This window comes from Cololabis saira, chromosome 11 (genome assembly GCF_033807715.1).
Source record: "Cololabis saira isolate AMF1-May2022 chromosome 11, fColSai1.1, whole genome shotgun sequence".
Classification (NCBI taxonomy): Eukaryota; Metazoa; Chordata; class Actinopteri; order Beloniformes; family Belonidae; genus Cololabis; species Cololabis saira.
The window spans coordinates 13981861-13998422 of NC_084597.1; the positions used below are offsets into that span (position 1 = coordinate 13981861).

Here is a 16562-nt window from a genome sequence, read left to right on the forward strand (position 1 = left end):
AACAAGAATGGGCAGAGAGGACAAGCTTGAGTGTGTGTGTGTGTGTGTGTGTGTGTGTGTGTGTGTGTGTGTGTGTGTGTGTGTGTGAGAGCGAGAGAACGAGAAGGAGAGAAATGAGAGGGAAACATCCAGATTGAGGAGAGACATAGGAGACATGGGAAATCTGCAACCAAATTAAACATCATTAGCCAAGAGGCACTTAACAAGTCTAATTAAAGGAGAGGCAGCGATGCTAGACTTGCTTCTGGACCTCAGACACACACGTAAAGTTATATTTAAAAAATACAACAACAAAAAGGCACACACACAAAGACGCAAACATAGCACGCACACTCAACTAAAGCTGTAGGCATCTCTTAACTGAGGTAGATCTCTCAGATGTGGAGTCAGAGGGCAATAGGGGAAATGGCTGCGAGAGGAAATGAGAGATTGCGGAAAGATACAAGATGGAGCGCGGGACCTCGGATGGGCTACTTGTCTGCTCGAGTGAGATGGAGAGAGTTGTTTAAAGCTGCTCGAGTGAGATAGTGTCTAAGAGACTGAGAAAGAAAGGGGAAAGAGTGCATATGAGACACAGTAGCAGACACGCACATATAAATAACTGCATAGAGGTTGACTTGTTTACACAGCCAACAGCTGTTGTTTAACTTCTGTCATTTACGGGACACTGCATTTAGGGTGCAAGGCTGAAAGGATACTGCAGCTGCTGTTATTATCTCCCATAAACATGCCAGGTACATTAAATCCAGACTCATAGCGCTTCTGTTGTTATTACAGAGATTAGTTGTGTGGAATGAGATTGCTTCAGTATTAGCGCAGCTATCCAGCCCTCACTTTGAATGATAGCCTGCCACTGCTGAGTTACGTCCCTTTGAAGCTACAATGACTGACTGTCAGCCACAGAAAGACGTGCATCCATTTCTGTTCCCTGTGCTGTCTAAGTGGCAGGGCAGGGTAGCGGGAAATATTGTTTCAACAGTTTCTGATGATCATTTTGTGTAAAATAACGCTCTGATCCCGAGGGTTGCCTCAAAACAGCAGGCACAATGAGTTGCCACGACTGTTTCCATGAGGGGCAATATTCAGCAGCGGCTTACGAAAGTGTGGTCTTTTCAATCAATATGTGAAAGCGTTCTCTGTTCCATTATGTTGTGAAGTAATTCAAAAAAGAAAACAGTTGATGTCGCGACTCCCAGAGAATTCAACAGTCTCTGAAAACATGCAATCACACTGGTTTTGTGTTTTTCTCCCTCTCAGACGACAACTTCAATTGCTCTATACACTTCTCCTATAAAGTTTTAAAAAGCAGGTTACAAAAAGAAGGAAGTTTCCTGACACTTCTATAATATTTGAGGCTAAAGTAATGTTGATGTTTTTATTCTTTGGCTTTTTTTGATAATTATTATCTGTTATTTGATGCTAGAGTTGAGACAAAACCCAGCCACTCGGCTGTAAACATCTTTTCAATGTTTCGATTTTATGTTGCCTCGTAACGTTGAGGTAATTTGTAAATTACTTGTATCAATGATGTAAATTGCTTATCAGTCAGTCCCAAATGTTTTTTTTACAGTTTACCAATTTTGTTTTGTTAACTTTAGGTCATCTGTATTATCTTATCTTTGTCCTGTATTTCTATGGTATACTGAAGAACTAGACTCATTATTACCAAAAAAATATTAGTCACAAACTCTTTTAAATGTATCCAATCTATTGAAAGAGTTAATATTCATAGAGCTGAGGCCTCTTCAAAACTCAGTAGGGATGTCATTTCCTCCTCTAATTAGTTGATCACAATTTGTAATTTCACTCTGCTTGCACTTGTTTGACCACAAGTTCACAATGAGTTTAACATTTTGGGAGTTTCAAGGCCACAGATTAAAACTTTCAAGATCTCCAAAATGCACATGTCATCATCACATTTCTCATGGATTGCTGGGAGAAGTTGGTCTTGAAAAAAATATATTATTCATACTAGTGTTTTTGGGGAGAACTATAAGTTAATAGATTCTCTTAATGGAGAACAAACCCCGAACGTGGATGAGGTTAGGATGTTTCACTGCTGGCATGATACATGACCCCCGCCGGCATTGATCACCTTTTGTTCTACAATTTATTTTTCTATATTTCCAAAGCAGCTGGAAGGGAGAAACTTTGTATCAGTCGTGTGTTGAATAAACAGTGGACACCAATACATAAAATGATCTCCATCAGTCAATATTTGACCCATAAATTATATATGCCAGAGCAACTTGCACTGGTTTTGAAGAAGAACGGTGAGTGCTGTAAATACTGTATTAGCAGCCACTGATAAACTGATGCATTTGCCAATAAATGCCCTTGAAACTTATGAAATCTGTATACATATTTCTTTAGTATGCCGTGGAAACATATGAGAAACATAATCTTTAAATGCAGAATGAGCAAAGTTTTCTAAACCCACACTTTATATGTTTCCCAAAACTGCAGGCTGTCTTGTGGCGGCAATCTTAATGAAATGAGGCATCAATACTAAACCGATTGGGGTGCTTGGTGAGGCATGGGCACAAACGTCTGGAGGTGTAGGGTGAGACCACCCTGCATCATGTTATTTTCTGGCATGATCTGAGGAGTTTTAAGGTCAGCTATTCCTCGTCTTTTGTGTGTCCATGAGCAGTTTTTGATTGACTAATACAGTGCTGCTGCACCAGGGGGTTTAGTCACCACGGAGGGCTGCCTGCTTGTTCTTGACCAGGTGCTTGAAATGTATTTTCCAAGAAAAACAGTGTTATGTAATAATTGTTTTTCTCTTCACCTGAGTGGCTCCAGTGTTAGTCTGATTTGTGTGTCAGTTTGCAGAACATCATCCTTCAAAGTCCACATCCCACATTTTGATCTCTGGCTTTCTGACACTTAAATTAAGCCTCCCAACTCAAATTAAGATACTCAAATGACATGAAGATCTATCATCAAATTTAACCTAACAGGGCATTGCTCTGCTACTTTGACAGGCTGTGGGATCCCCCTAACTATTGGCAGTAGTGTGTACTTTCATTGATGGCGTTTGTCTTTGAACATAAAAGTGTCTGTCTTATTTCTGAATTCAATCTTTCAGCCTTTTTTTGAGACCTTAGTCGGAATCACTGGTACATAAAATGTTGATTGGATGGGTGAATTGGCACTGAACTCATTATGCCTTCCTGACATTTGACTGATTTATCATTTGAAAAAGCAGACTGTATCGAAAAATATATACCGTTTGCCACCAAATCTGATTTGCAAACCAATGAAAAGGGCTTTAAAGTGCAACACCACTGGTCACGTTTTTCCATCAATATTAACTCACGCCTCAAAAACTGTAGGGCTATAAATCTATACTTTTAGCACGTTTTTCAGCTGCAGTATGACTCACGCCCCTTTCCCAGCAAATGCAACAAGAGGCACAGCTCTGAAGCCCATTAATTTCAATGCCTTGTGCTGCCTCGCGTTGGTGGCAACATAAACACTACATACAGACTAAAAGCTCTCCACCTGCCAACAACAAAAATGACAAGCTTCAAGTCTTGAAAACTCTGCCTCATTTACTCTGCATTCTTCTCAGACCTCAGCGACCCCTCAGACAAGGGTGACTGAACCCAGTGGTGAGCGCACTTGTTGTTGCCATTAGTGTGAACTGGGTGTTAAGTGTACAGAAATGTGCCGAAGTGGCACTGTTTTGTACTAATAAATCACATTTGTTCTAGAGCTTTTTCACCTCAGAACATTACACAAACCTGAAACTGATGGTCTAGGTCTCACTCTTTATAGAAAATGTAACACATTAACATGCAGGTCAGATTCCTCTTTTTCTCTTTCAATATGGAATTTTGGAAGTGGATATTTGCAATACCATTGACAACTGTTAAAGCGGCACTATGTAACTTTTCCACCTTAATATCATATTTCCAGAGTCATTGTGATGGTACAGCTTTACGGCATACGTCACTTCCCCCTCCTTCCCGATTCGTAGTCGAGACGAAAATGGGCGGGGCGTGTAGCACAGAGCTCCGCAGAAGCTGGTAACCCGTTGCTGTGTTGTGGCTGCAGCAGCTCCACACATAACAGACGTGGGGAAAAGATCGCTAATGGTTTAACTTTTCACGGCTCGGTTGGATCGCGGCTGTAACGACCAAACATAACGTTCCTCAGTAACAAACAAACACGCACACAGACGGGCGTCGGATCAAAACACGGGTTTATTAAACCACAAACAAACACTCACAGACCCGGGTCGGATCATTCAAACGGGTTTTATTCCCCACTTCTCCAGCTAAACGCAGTTGCTGGCCAGCTCTCTGCGGTGCGATTAATTTTGTTGAGGAAAAAATATTAACTATTTGATTTGTAGCTGCAGAGGAAAAAAATAATCTCACGTGGAAAACTAAAATATTGCTCACGCCTCGGAGCCTCTTCAGCATAATATAGCAGTCAAAAAAAAGAAAAGAGAAGTAAGAGTAATACAGAACATGTACTGTATGTTGTACTATTATACAAATTTATTGAAACACATGGCGAGTCAAACATTTACCAAAGCAGCTGCCAAACACTCCTAAACAAGGTAGTAAGACGTGGGTTCTGCAGAACTGCGGCAGTAAATCCTTTCTAAAGAGTGCAGCTCTGACGAGGAGCTCCATTCTGTAGTAGGGATTTCATATGGATCCAGACCGTTAATAATCATTATTTTCTCCATATACCGCTCCCTGGCTTCCTTGCTTAAGGTATCCCGGTAAATTCCAGTTCCTTTCCAGCAGTTTAACATCTTTTTTTTTGCGTTCCGTCTGTTCACTTGGTGAAACAGAAAAGCGTCCCGTCTTCTCTCAAAACAAATGCATGCGACGGGACAGGAGTTTTCCGGCAGTAACGCTGGTGCTCATGGGAAATGTAGTGTTCTTTCTGGTAAAGCACTACCGCTTTTGTCCAAAAGATGCCGCCAAACTCAGAAAAGCTGAAAGTTACGTTGTGCTGCTTTAAAGACATGTCCAAAACATCTCCAGCACCAGTGGATTCACATTCATAGAGTTTTATTGGTATTACTTTCTAATTCCATCTTCTTGCGGAAAAATGGAAATGGAAACTGAAATGGAATAAAAACGACTGTATTCTGAAGATCTTTTCTACTTTAGGTGCAAGAAACGGAATGGCTTTATCCAGCAGTGTAAGCTGGTGTTTCCTTGACAGATAGAGCTGGCGGCTTACATAGATTCAACAACAAACCTGTGCAAGCATGAAAAGGTAAGTTGAAAAATACTTTCCATGTAGCATTTGACATCTGATCTGTGAAATAAGTAGTAAGAGAGCATCATTTTTTATTTTATTTTAAAGATAACATGGTCTGCTGTGCTGTCAAATGGTCTAGCAGTGTCTGGGTTGGCCTTGAAGGCACTGCGGACAGTGAAAAAACATGCTGATAACCGGAGAATGGCCTCTAATTTGTCAGCTGCAAGCCCTGGCAGCATCCAGAACAACTGATTCCTCCAGCTAAGCTACTCTCAAGGTTGCCGTAGGCCCTTCCAGATTGATTAATCAGACTGCTAGTCAACTAGCTCCCTTGGCCCAGACTTCTGCTTGGTTTGGGTTCCATCAGTCTGCAATCTGAAATCCAGTGACCGTGTTCAGTTAGCCAAGCATTAGTTTGTCAAATGTCCCACATCTTGTTTCAGATGTTACTTTGGTCAACATCAGCAGTGAAGATGGAGGTAAAGATTTCATCAGAATAAATGTAAGTTGTCACTAATTTATAAGGTAAGCCGAGTTAAATTGGCTAGCTTGTGGTGACTGAGTGATTGGGTGTTTGGGTCTGCTTGGATTGTTTTGCCCATTTGCCCATTTTAGAGTTAACCAATGTTAGGCAGCGTCAGCTCCTGGCAATATGGCGCCGTCCGGAGTGCTGAAAAATAGGTTTCAAACCAACTACTCAGAAAACCTATGAGTGACATCATAGAGGGTTTATCCAAATTTTTTTAATACGCACTATGGTTGGTACTAGTTTGCTGGCATATTGTCATTAATTATACTATCTCTCACAATATGCATGTTTTAAATTATCATTTTTACTTTTACCTGGATAGATTTTTAGATTTAAAATGTACTTCTACTTGAGGAAAATTAAATGAGAGTAATTGTATTGTTCTGGACTGGAATATTCAATTACATTTTATATCAAAAAGTGTAACATTTTCATACATCAAAAACAAAAAAAAACATTTCATAATATCATTGCGGATATAAGTACTGCTTGAATTCAGATACATAAGCCTAAATACAATATAATTTTTGACTCATTACCTGTCTCTGGATGACATGTTCCATGCTGGTGGCAGTTGCATGGCACACATGCTGAGAGAGGCCCTCCGCCAAGCTGCTCCCGGGTGTATCCTGGAGCACACTGCTCACAAAACTGACCTGCAAAGCCTTGGGGACAGGCACAAAATTCCACCCACGGAGCAGGAGGATTAGCTGGGGTGGAGGAGATGGTAGCTGAGGTTAGAGTTACCCCCGCAAGCTGTGATGTGTCTGAAGAGGGAGAAATACAAGAAACGTAGGATGATCTTAGATGCAAAACTGATATTAACATAGGTCAATGGTAAACCAATCTATTGTTATCTTAGAGGGTATTTAAAGTGGAAAATGTCCCTTTTATGTGTGCAAAAGTGCAAATATCAGGGTGTCTGAAATCACTCTCAATTCAAAAACTGAAAAGATTAGGAAGCACATATTTGGTCATGATCTGGGCTCTTTTGTTATTTAATGGTTAAGATACAGTGCTGACAAGTGCTATGTGAACCAGACATGTCACGAAGCGGAAAAACCAGGCTAAAGGTGTGTTTTGGGATATGTTATATGAGCCAGATGTGGCCTAAATTTAATGAGTTAGTCTTGACTTTGGATCCTGCATGTGTTGTGATGGCCAGGCATGATCCAATGAAAAATAAAGAATTTGGCTGTATCTAATGGACATGTGGCCCAGTCTATCAATCAACATTGTTTCTAATATATCCTGTGAGGCTCAAAATATCTTATTCAGAGAGCTCAATGAGATATTTGCAGGTTAGTCTCACATCACAAACCCAGATCAGAATCAAATTACCCAGGTTATCCATCTTTAAGTTAAAACTCTGTCCTTGCTTTTTGTTGCACTATTAATAGCAAAATCTCATTAGCAACTATGTGATCCACATAATTTTAAAATAAATTAAATAAGTCCTTACTATTAGTTATCTAATGTTTTACATCTCAACTATTAAATCGTATTGCCATTCTTAAATGAATTTCCCATCAGAAGTTACACTTCCAAAGCATCGGTAGCCAAAACATTGCCCATATAATCACCAATTAGAGTTAGAGAACTGGATGTCAAATGTTTGGAGCAAGGTTTATAGGATGGCAGTGAAACCTGTCTTCCAAGAGACAAGAAGCAGAAATGAAGATGACGGGACAAGGACTTGGATATGAAGTAAAAAAGGCTAGACTGAGATGGTTTGAACACTTAAAGACAAGGGATAAATTGTCATGCATCCTTTGTCCATTATTGTGTTCACTATTTCCACCTTTCCCAAGATAGGATAAGACAGGATCTGATGATCCTCTGTGGCGATCTCTAAAGGGAAAAGTGAAAGGAAGAAGAAAAAGAAGCTAAGCAACAGTGAGGGCACACTCACACTTGTCAAGTCTTACCATGCTGTTTTCCCAGCTGCCTTGCACTCACATCACTCACATTTAGTCTCAACTCTGCATGTACGTGTCATGCATTTATTGTGTACCTGCCTTCTTCCACGTCAACCGAGCTCTTTCCAAAAGCAGTACACCTCTTCCAACTAGTCCAGAGACCAGGAATTTTAACAGGTACTGAACTCGTAGTCAATAGACCATAATTTAGGGGTTATTGTGGTTGGTACAGTCCAGATTGCCTAGTTGATCTTAACACTATCCTCTGAAATAATCAGCAATACATAGTGTCATAATTTAAGGACTCTTATTTATTTGCATTGCTGTGTTCAGTGATGTCATTACCAACGTTGGTATCAATATCCATCAATACCAGCATATTGAGATTGATATTTTAGTTTCAATTTAGCATCTACCGCTGTTTTCAGGTTTTGCTCCCATCACAGCTGAGCAGGAACTCCTCCTCTTGTGTACTGAAGTCATGACGTCACATGACCCAGCGGCGTCATGCAAACAATAAATTAGCTGAGGAAAAGAAGCGTAACTTGGCAAAATTTTCAGGCTGTAAATTAAATAACAGCAAGCTGTAAAAATTGTTAAATGGCTGTAAGATACAGTAGTTACATATTTATCCAAGCATATGAAAATTATATGAAAGAAAACACTGATCTACATAAACAGTTGCAGTTCAGTTTGTAGAATAGTGATTTCATTTTAGCGCGTGTTAGTGTAAGCTCTTATAGGTACTACATGTTTTCTAATGTGGAAATAACATACTTCAAGGTTTAATGAGTCATTTGTTCGGCAAATGTATTTGCATGGAATTGCAAAGCTGTATGACCGAGCAGAAAAGAGGCACACACTGTTGGAAAACAGTGATGGAGTGGATTCAGGGGACTTTAAGGTGCTACAAAGGGAGACTTAGAGAAAATGAGTCAACTCATGAAATAATGGCATCATGCGTTTGCTTTAAAGTTTAGGAGTACCTGGCTTTTTCTGGGATGAGAGATGTGCAGGATGGATATGTGTCTGTAAAAGTTTGTGACACTCTGCACCTCATTAGGCAGTTATTTGCATTTGTTGCGGCGGGGTCCCTCCCTCCCTGTCTCATTACAGGTTTTAGCCTCTGTTTACAGTTCACAGTCTGACACCCACATGCTTTTACAGACAATAACAAATTCATCCACCCACACGCCTATGAATGCCAAACTTAATGCTTACTTGAACACACACACACACACACACACACACACACACACACACACACACACACACACACACACACACACACACACACACACACACACACACACACGTGCACCATTCAACCAGGGACTCTTTGTTGTAACAAATGACTAAAGCACTGCAGCAAAGCAAGAAAAGGAAGATAAAAAAAGGAGACAGATAGGAGATCATTTGGAGCTATAATAAACATGTCGTTCCTCTGAGGTTTCCAGATTCCTCCTTTCTCTTATTAATCGTGATGGGGGCAGGCCAGCCTGAACCATGGCCTTGTCACCTTTTACTCTCCAAGCTGCAGCCACTAAATTAATTTTGGTCCTTCAGTGTCCAAAGACACCGTTAGATAGTGCTGTGTGGTGTAATACTTTATAATTGCTATTGGCACTCAAGCAAAATTTAAAATCACACTACCTAGTTCATAACAAGGCAATCTTAGGTTTTCTGGGTCTTCTTGCAAGCGTGTATATGTCCCCCTCATTTACAGGACAGTCCTATTTTCTGGTTTTCAGTCATAGGTATTTGCATTCAGGGCTTGTGTGTTACACTGCATTGCTCAGGGGTCAGGTGACATGATACACTGGTATACACATTTTTGAAAGATAAACCCCTGATGACCTCTGGTCAATTTTGAAGTAACTGATGGGCAAATTGAGACTTAAAAATAAGATGAACCCCTAGCATATATGTAACATAGATTTCAGATTTGTATGTTCTGATCGAGATGAATTGGGTTCATAACATGTTAATTCTGTTCAGTTCTTGATGAAAATAGTGACTAATACGATTATAGGCTTGTCTATAACAGAATTGCAGTTTCTACAAAACACCAACCCTTATGAAAAAGAACTTTAATATTTCAACAGTAGCGTAAATACTTCTATCATGTTCAGTGGGCCTAATACTTCCATCTTATAGTGCTGTGGGTGCAAGCTACGATGTTAGCCTTAGTAAAGAGTTTTTGGAATGAAATGAAATGAACTGCCTTCATTTTTACCCAGCACATCTAAATAAGCTCATTTAAGTTATTCACTGTGAAGCACCTAAATTATGCCTCAGATATGCAAAGTCTGTTTTTTGATCCAAAAGGGGTTTCTTGTAGAAAATTTCATCAGTTTATAGACACAGAATTTATGAGTTTACTTATAGACTTATTTATTATTCACTTATATTTTTTCCTTCCCATCACAATTTATTTATTATAATTCCCCTCAAATGGACTGATTTCCATTGGATGACCTCAGCAAGATTCTAGCCATCTTTATTTTGGTAGTTCAACTTTAAATTGAAGTTTAGATTCATACTTGCAGTTTTTCTTCTTACACTGAAGCAGACTACTGCATCAGCACAGGTCATCTTTACGGCTCTTAAAACTGGGCTTTAGCCCGTTTTGTACTACAAAACTGACACCCTATCCTTGGTGATCTTTTTTTTTTAATCATCATTTTATTTATTCACTTTTTTATTCTTCTTCCTGGCAAAATAAGTAGAAAAAAAACAACAATTCGGCTTGAGGGTGGGGTTGGCATAGGGGAGCTTGCTGGGAGAATTCTGAACAGTCCAGACCAGCAAACTGCCGAAATGTCTGCTTTTATAAGAGTCTGCAAACCTGCTGATTATCAGTTCATCATGGGTTGATAAGAAGCAGTAGCATCTTGCGACCAACTGAACCTTCTTATATCCTATGCAAGCAGAATGGGATACTTTGTATTGCCTGAATGATACAAAATGTCAGGTGGAAAAGGTCTTTTGTTATTGTAGTTACCTAATACTAAGACCCACTGTAATCCGTTGGCTTCTATGCTTTTACACTAAAAACACAAGACTCAAAGAGGGGTTACTAACTTAAGCACATGCATGTATACGACAAAAAAACTAGGGTGTTCTCATGCAATGCCATTTGGTCTGAAAATATTGAATCATTTTTTTGCTGTATTATGTGGTGCTGTTAGTTAGTCAGATAAATAAGTGTGAATGAGTTGCTGTATGATGATATGAGTAGAAGACACAATGAGAGGCAAAGAAGAGAAGAACCAGAGGAGAGGATGGACCCTGACTTCCAACAAGTCCTGAACCTGCTGTTGCTTGAAACCCACTTCATTTACACCTCTGAGGGATAATCAGTACGCAAGTCTCTCTTCTTCCATCTCCATGATGTGCCTTGGCCTCTACCCTTTACTGTGCACCTGCTCTCGCTTTCTCTCAGCTCTCAGCTAGGGATTTGTCCAATTAAAACTGTTTTCAGATAGTGAAGCCTATCTTTCCTTTGATTAAAAGCATTTAATTTGATGTCACGCTGTACAAGTTCCGACTCTCAGTCCTTACTTCCAAGAACCTCGTTAGATCACTCAAGATGTTCATAAATGGATTGCTGCAGCATGGGAGACTGTTAAGATACCAGTACCTGAAGCTATTAAGCCATTGATTTCTCATTAATGTTTAGTATAGTCATGCATTCGGTTTAAGACTCAATTTTAGGAACAAAAAATATATGGCTGCTGTTCTTCTTCTTGTCGAGTCTTCATGGTTGTAAGGTTAAGAACTAGAAGACATCCATCCATTTTTCCACACATTTTTGTGTGCAGGTGTTCTGCCAGGTGTTCCGTTGAGCAGGGCGCAGGTAGTAGTGGGCAGGTAAGGAGGTGGGTGATATCCTGGGGGTCAGTGCCACAAATGCACGTAGTTAGATTTGTAGTATATCCCCATTTCTCCATTTTTTAGCATGAGGTTGACCTCTCCCATACTGCGCAAGCAGTGGAGTAGCACAAGGCAAGAGCTGATGTTTTGAGCAGTGAGGTTTTTGCACTTGGAGGATACAAGTTTCCTCAAGATGTTGTTTCTTGTTCTGATTTTGGCTTTGGTGTTCTCAATATGCCGCTTATAGGACAGGGTGTGGTCCAGTGTTACGCCAAGGTAGATTGGGTTTGGGCAGTTCTCCAAGCATGTTCCAGACCAGGTAATGTTAAGACCTCTGTTGGCTTGGTGGCTTCGCAGATGAAATGCGCACACCTGGGTTTTTGCTGGGTTGGCCCTCAAGTAGGTGGCAAGGATGTTTAGTGCATTCATGAGGTTCTTCTTCACAGCTTTGAAGGTGTCCTTTTGTGATGTTACGCAGAGGTCATTTGCATACACAAAGCGTTGGGTAACTTGGTCCACTGGTTTGTCATTTATGTAGATGTTGTATAGGATTGGAGCAAGCACACTGCCTTGTGGAAGGCCATTTCCTTGTCAACGCCAGCCGCTGTTCTTGCCATTCAGGGCTACAAAGAAACTCTGGTTCATGATCAGGCTGCCAATAAATTCAGTCAAATCAGGGTCTTTCGTCATCTCCAAGACCTTCTTGAGTATGAGGCCATGATTAACGGTGTCGTAGGCTGCTGACAAGTCTGCCTTTCCAGCCTACTGACATCACTATCATTAAAATCAGACATTTCTGTTATGATACTCTCTTTGAAGCAGAGAAAATCTAAAAGTAAAGTAGAATGCAGGAGAAGGAGAAGAGAATATTAAACTTTGATGCAGTGTATGGTTTAATAAGGCAATACTGCCTCTGTTTGAGAATTAGTTTGATACCCACCACAAAATGTTTCTCCCATGTTATGGAGGTGCAGTGCAAACGTTGGCAGCACGTTCATGTTGGTGGTTGCAGAAAACAGTTTGATAGAATATGCATGACCGTGCTGCTGTTTGTGTGCACGTAAACATCCAGGCCAATGTTTGAACATGTGTAGGAACTACACGGGAGTGTGTGTCACAACGCCTGCACTGAACAACTAATTAAAATGGTGCAAGTAAGTGTGCGAGAGCTGGTAATTTTGGCCAGCTGTTCTGTCTTTTCTGCACTCTAATCCATCACAATGCCTCCCTGATCCTGCTTTTTGCACAATAGTATAAAGTAATGAACAAAGGAGTACACATAAGAATAATAAGAGATGAGTGTCAAGAACCAGTTACAAAGGGCAAATAATCTTTTATTATGATGATTTTAGCAATTCTGAAATAATGCAACAGTATTAAATTTTAGTTTTTCTCCAAAAGTCTTTAAAGGTGTATGGAAAAAAAAAGAAAATTAAAGCTGCAAGCAGCGATGAACGGGCCCTCGCCCCCTTGTGCACGTTCAGACGTGCTGCAGTGAAAGCGCTTGTATGACTTGCATGTAGATGTCTTCAGGCCTGGACATTTAGTGGATGACACCACCCACGACCCTCTATATCAAACCATTCAAAAATTATGGCAGAAAGTAGGAACTTTCAGATATCGACCAATCAGATGAAGGGGCGGGGCTAATTTCAACCAATTGTGTTCAAGGACTCAAAACCATGTCCGATGACACCACCCACGAGTCTATATCAAACCATTCAAAAGTTATAGCAGAAAATAGGGACTATCAAATATTGACCAATCAGATGAAGGCGCGGGGCTAATTCAGGCCAATGAAGGTCAAGTACTCAATACCGAGTCTGACCAACCACATGTCTTTTATCACAATCCGTTCAAAAGTTATGGCAGAGAATAGGGACTATCCAATATCAACCAATCAGAAGAAGGGGCGGGGCTAGTTTGCACCAATTATCTTCTAGTACTCACTACTGAGTCTGATGACACCACCCACAACTCTTTATGTCAAACCATTCAAAAGTTATGGCAGAAAGTAGGAACCAATCAGATGAAGGGGGGGGGCGCACTTTTTGGCGTCTATCGTCGCCACGGTAACAATTTTGACTGAGAAAAGTTATGCGGATCGTCGCAGAATCGAGATGCACATTTTGATGTATACCACACCTGGGTGCATGTTCTTTTGCGCCTTTTTGCCTCCCTAAACGGGCCCCAAAAGTCACCAAATTTTGCACGCAAGCCAGGCCTGGCGAAAAATTTGATAATTGATGGTTTTCATTAATGGGCGTGGCAAAATGGCTCAACAGCGCCCCCTAGAAAACTTCGTGCCTCAAGCCCCACATTACGTTTTGACGTACATGCACGAAAATCGGTACACACCTGTATCATGTCGCAACTTAAAGAAAAGTCTCTTGACACTATGGCCGAAACCGAACAGGAAGTCGGCCATTTTGAATTAATCGTGTAATTTTGGCGCAATTTATGCCATTTCTTCGGCTGTTAATACGGATAGACGGCAAAAAGCGCGCCCCCCTTCATCTGGTTGGTCCATATTTGATAGTTCCTACTTTCTGCCATAACGGATGGTTTGATATAAAGACTCGTGGGTGGTGTCATCGGACTCGGTATTGAGTACTAGACCTTCATTGGCATGAATTAGCCCTGTCCCTTCTTCTGATTGGTCGATATTTGATACTTCCTATTTTCTGCCATAACTTTTGAATGGTTTGACATAAAGACTCGTGGGTGGTGTCATCTGACTCGGTTTTGAGTCCTTGACCATAGATGGTGAAAATTGCGCGAGGGCCCGTTCATCGCTGCTTGCAGCTTTAATTGTCCTTGGAATTTACAAGTTGGAAGTTTCATTCCGATTGTCAACTCAAGTTGGAATTCCTCTTCAGAAAGCAAGAGACAGCTCACCTACCTCTACTTTACATTCCAACAAAGCTGATCTTCACATCAGCAACGTAAACACAGCTAATGTTACTGATTGTGACAGTTCTGTCTCATTTCAATGAGGTGAATGCAGACATATACATAATACAGTGCACTTAACCAGTGGATGTGTTGCTATGACATTTGTAGGCCTTATGTTCTAAATATCGCATAGAGTGCTGAAATATCAGAGCGCTGGGAAGTAAAATGAGTGTTTCCAGACTAGAATGTGTTGAGCTTGGGTGCCAAGTCATTCCAAGTTCAGAGGTGAACTGAATGCAGCTTTAGATATGCAGGTCAAGTTATATTGGAAGCACAATACTATGGCAACTTTAAATGCAAACAAATAGCCAAATAATAGTTAAAATTCCAAGTTACATATAAAAACTGCAAAATCTTCACACATATTTACACTTACAGTTGTGTCCCCCCGCATTGCTGATTTTTAGAGCTGTCAGGTTGTAAAGGAGATGCTGGAACTCAAAGGCGGACAGAAAAGGTGTGAATCTCCTCTCGTGTTCATGGAGTCTGTAAAAAGAAGACATGAAACATAATTTACAATAGGCTACATTTTTTTTTGACCGCATGCTCAAACGATGGTTAAACGTGTGAAGTTTAACCAACCAGACACAGAGGACAATAAAGTCACCCTGCAGTTTAACAAGCATCAGCAGATCCAGGAGCAGATGATGCAGCGATCATTAAAGCCATTTTTAATCATCCGCCCTCAACTCTGCAACTGCTCAACATGGTGTGCACAGCACACACACACTAGTGTCAACAGATAGAAACAAACCCCAAACGATTCCATCTGAGTGGAGTTGATACATCTAGTATTCATCGTTTGAACCTGAAAAACCTGAATAGCACAGAAATACTAAAACATGACACAACGATCAATGTGAAAGGTCCATCTTAACATTCAACATTTCAATGATTCTGCTGGTCAAAAGCTTTGTCTGATTTTATTAATCAAGGTTCAGTATCCATTTCCAGTTTTTTCAGTGACAATTGTGGGTTTTTCTTTCTTTAATAGAAGGATGATGGAACAGGTAATTTCATTCTTCACGTGAAGTTACCTTTATTATGATAGCAAATATGTTTGAATATGCCTTGTACTTGCTGAGTTATATTCCTTTTAAAACATTTTCAAACAGGAATCTCTTGAGATAGGTCTCAATAGGGAGGGTCTAACTCATCAGATTTATTAACATCTAAATTGGTTATTAAGTAATTTCATTGCCACCACGACAATAAGAAACTCCCTGCCGCTGATTAATGCTTCATGTTTTTTTAATGGAAGGCAATTTAAAGCGCCAGTCCTTGCCATACAGAGAACAGAGGAAAAATGTAAATGCGCTGACTTCAACATGAATTTAAGGTCTTGATAACTGAGTGTTGCCATCTGCTGAAGGATGTTCTGCAAATCCAGGCAGCACAGCTGACATCTGCCTGTTTTACTCCTGGAGTCTCGCGTTTCTTCCATCTTGATGACAGGTGCTGCGTCAGCTTGACACAGCTGATGCTGTATTACAGAAACCCCTCTCATTTATTCTTCACATGCAGGAAAGAGAGTTATGGGAATGGTGAAGCTTTCGAATAAACAGCACCCACTGCATATTTGCAGAATGTTGGCGAAGCATTAATAACAATAAAACTCAGTTATGCAGACTAACATGCAGGAAATAGCAAGTATTTTCAGGAAAGCAATTAGTTTCGCTTCAGGTTCCCTCGTTTGGTCGTTTTAGCCCAACGGTGTTGCTCAAAGGATTGCAAAGAGATGTTAGATTGGCTTTGATCCACACTGGAAGATCTGCAATGATTTAAAGCCTCCTTCAGAGTTCTCTGACAGTTATTTTAGCGCCATCATAAATCCATATGTTTATTTGGCCTTATTCTTTGACCTGCGTCTGAAGATCTGCAAAATGAACATTTCCTTCAACTCCATCTGTGCTCCGCGTTAAATAATAAACGCTTGCATCCAGCCACACTAAACCGAGAAGCTGGGCGTAGTAAACTGATAGTAACACCTGCTGATCATCAGCATAAAAGCAGCATGCCAGGGTGCTAAAATCAGATGGAGCTGACTTTTG

General features: G+C 40.5%; 1 protein-coding gene across 1 annotated transcript in view; it reads right to left on the reverse strand.

Annotated features, from left to right (window-relative positions):
• lamc3 (laminin, gamma 3) overlaps positions 1-16562 on the reverse strand; it is a 265101-nt gene that overhangs the window by 66489 nt on the left and 182050 nt on the right. The window contains exons 11-12 of the mRNA XM_061733782.1: positions 14888-14997; positions 6301-6528 (exon numbers count right to left, since the gene is read on the reverse strand). Of these exons, the coding sequence (XP_061589766.1) occupies positions 6301-6528; positions 14888-14997 (338 nt within the window). The remainder of the gene's footprint in view (positions 1-6300; positions 6529-14887; positions 14998-16562) is intronic.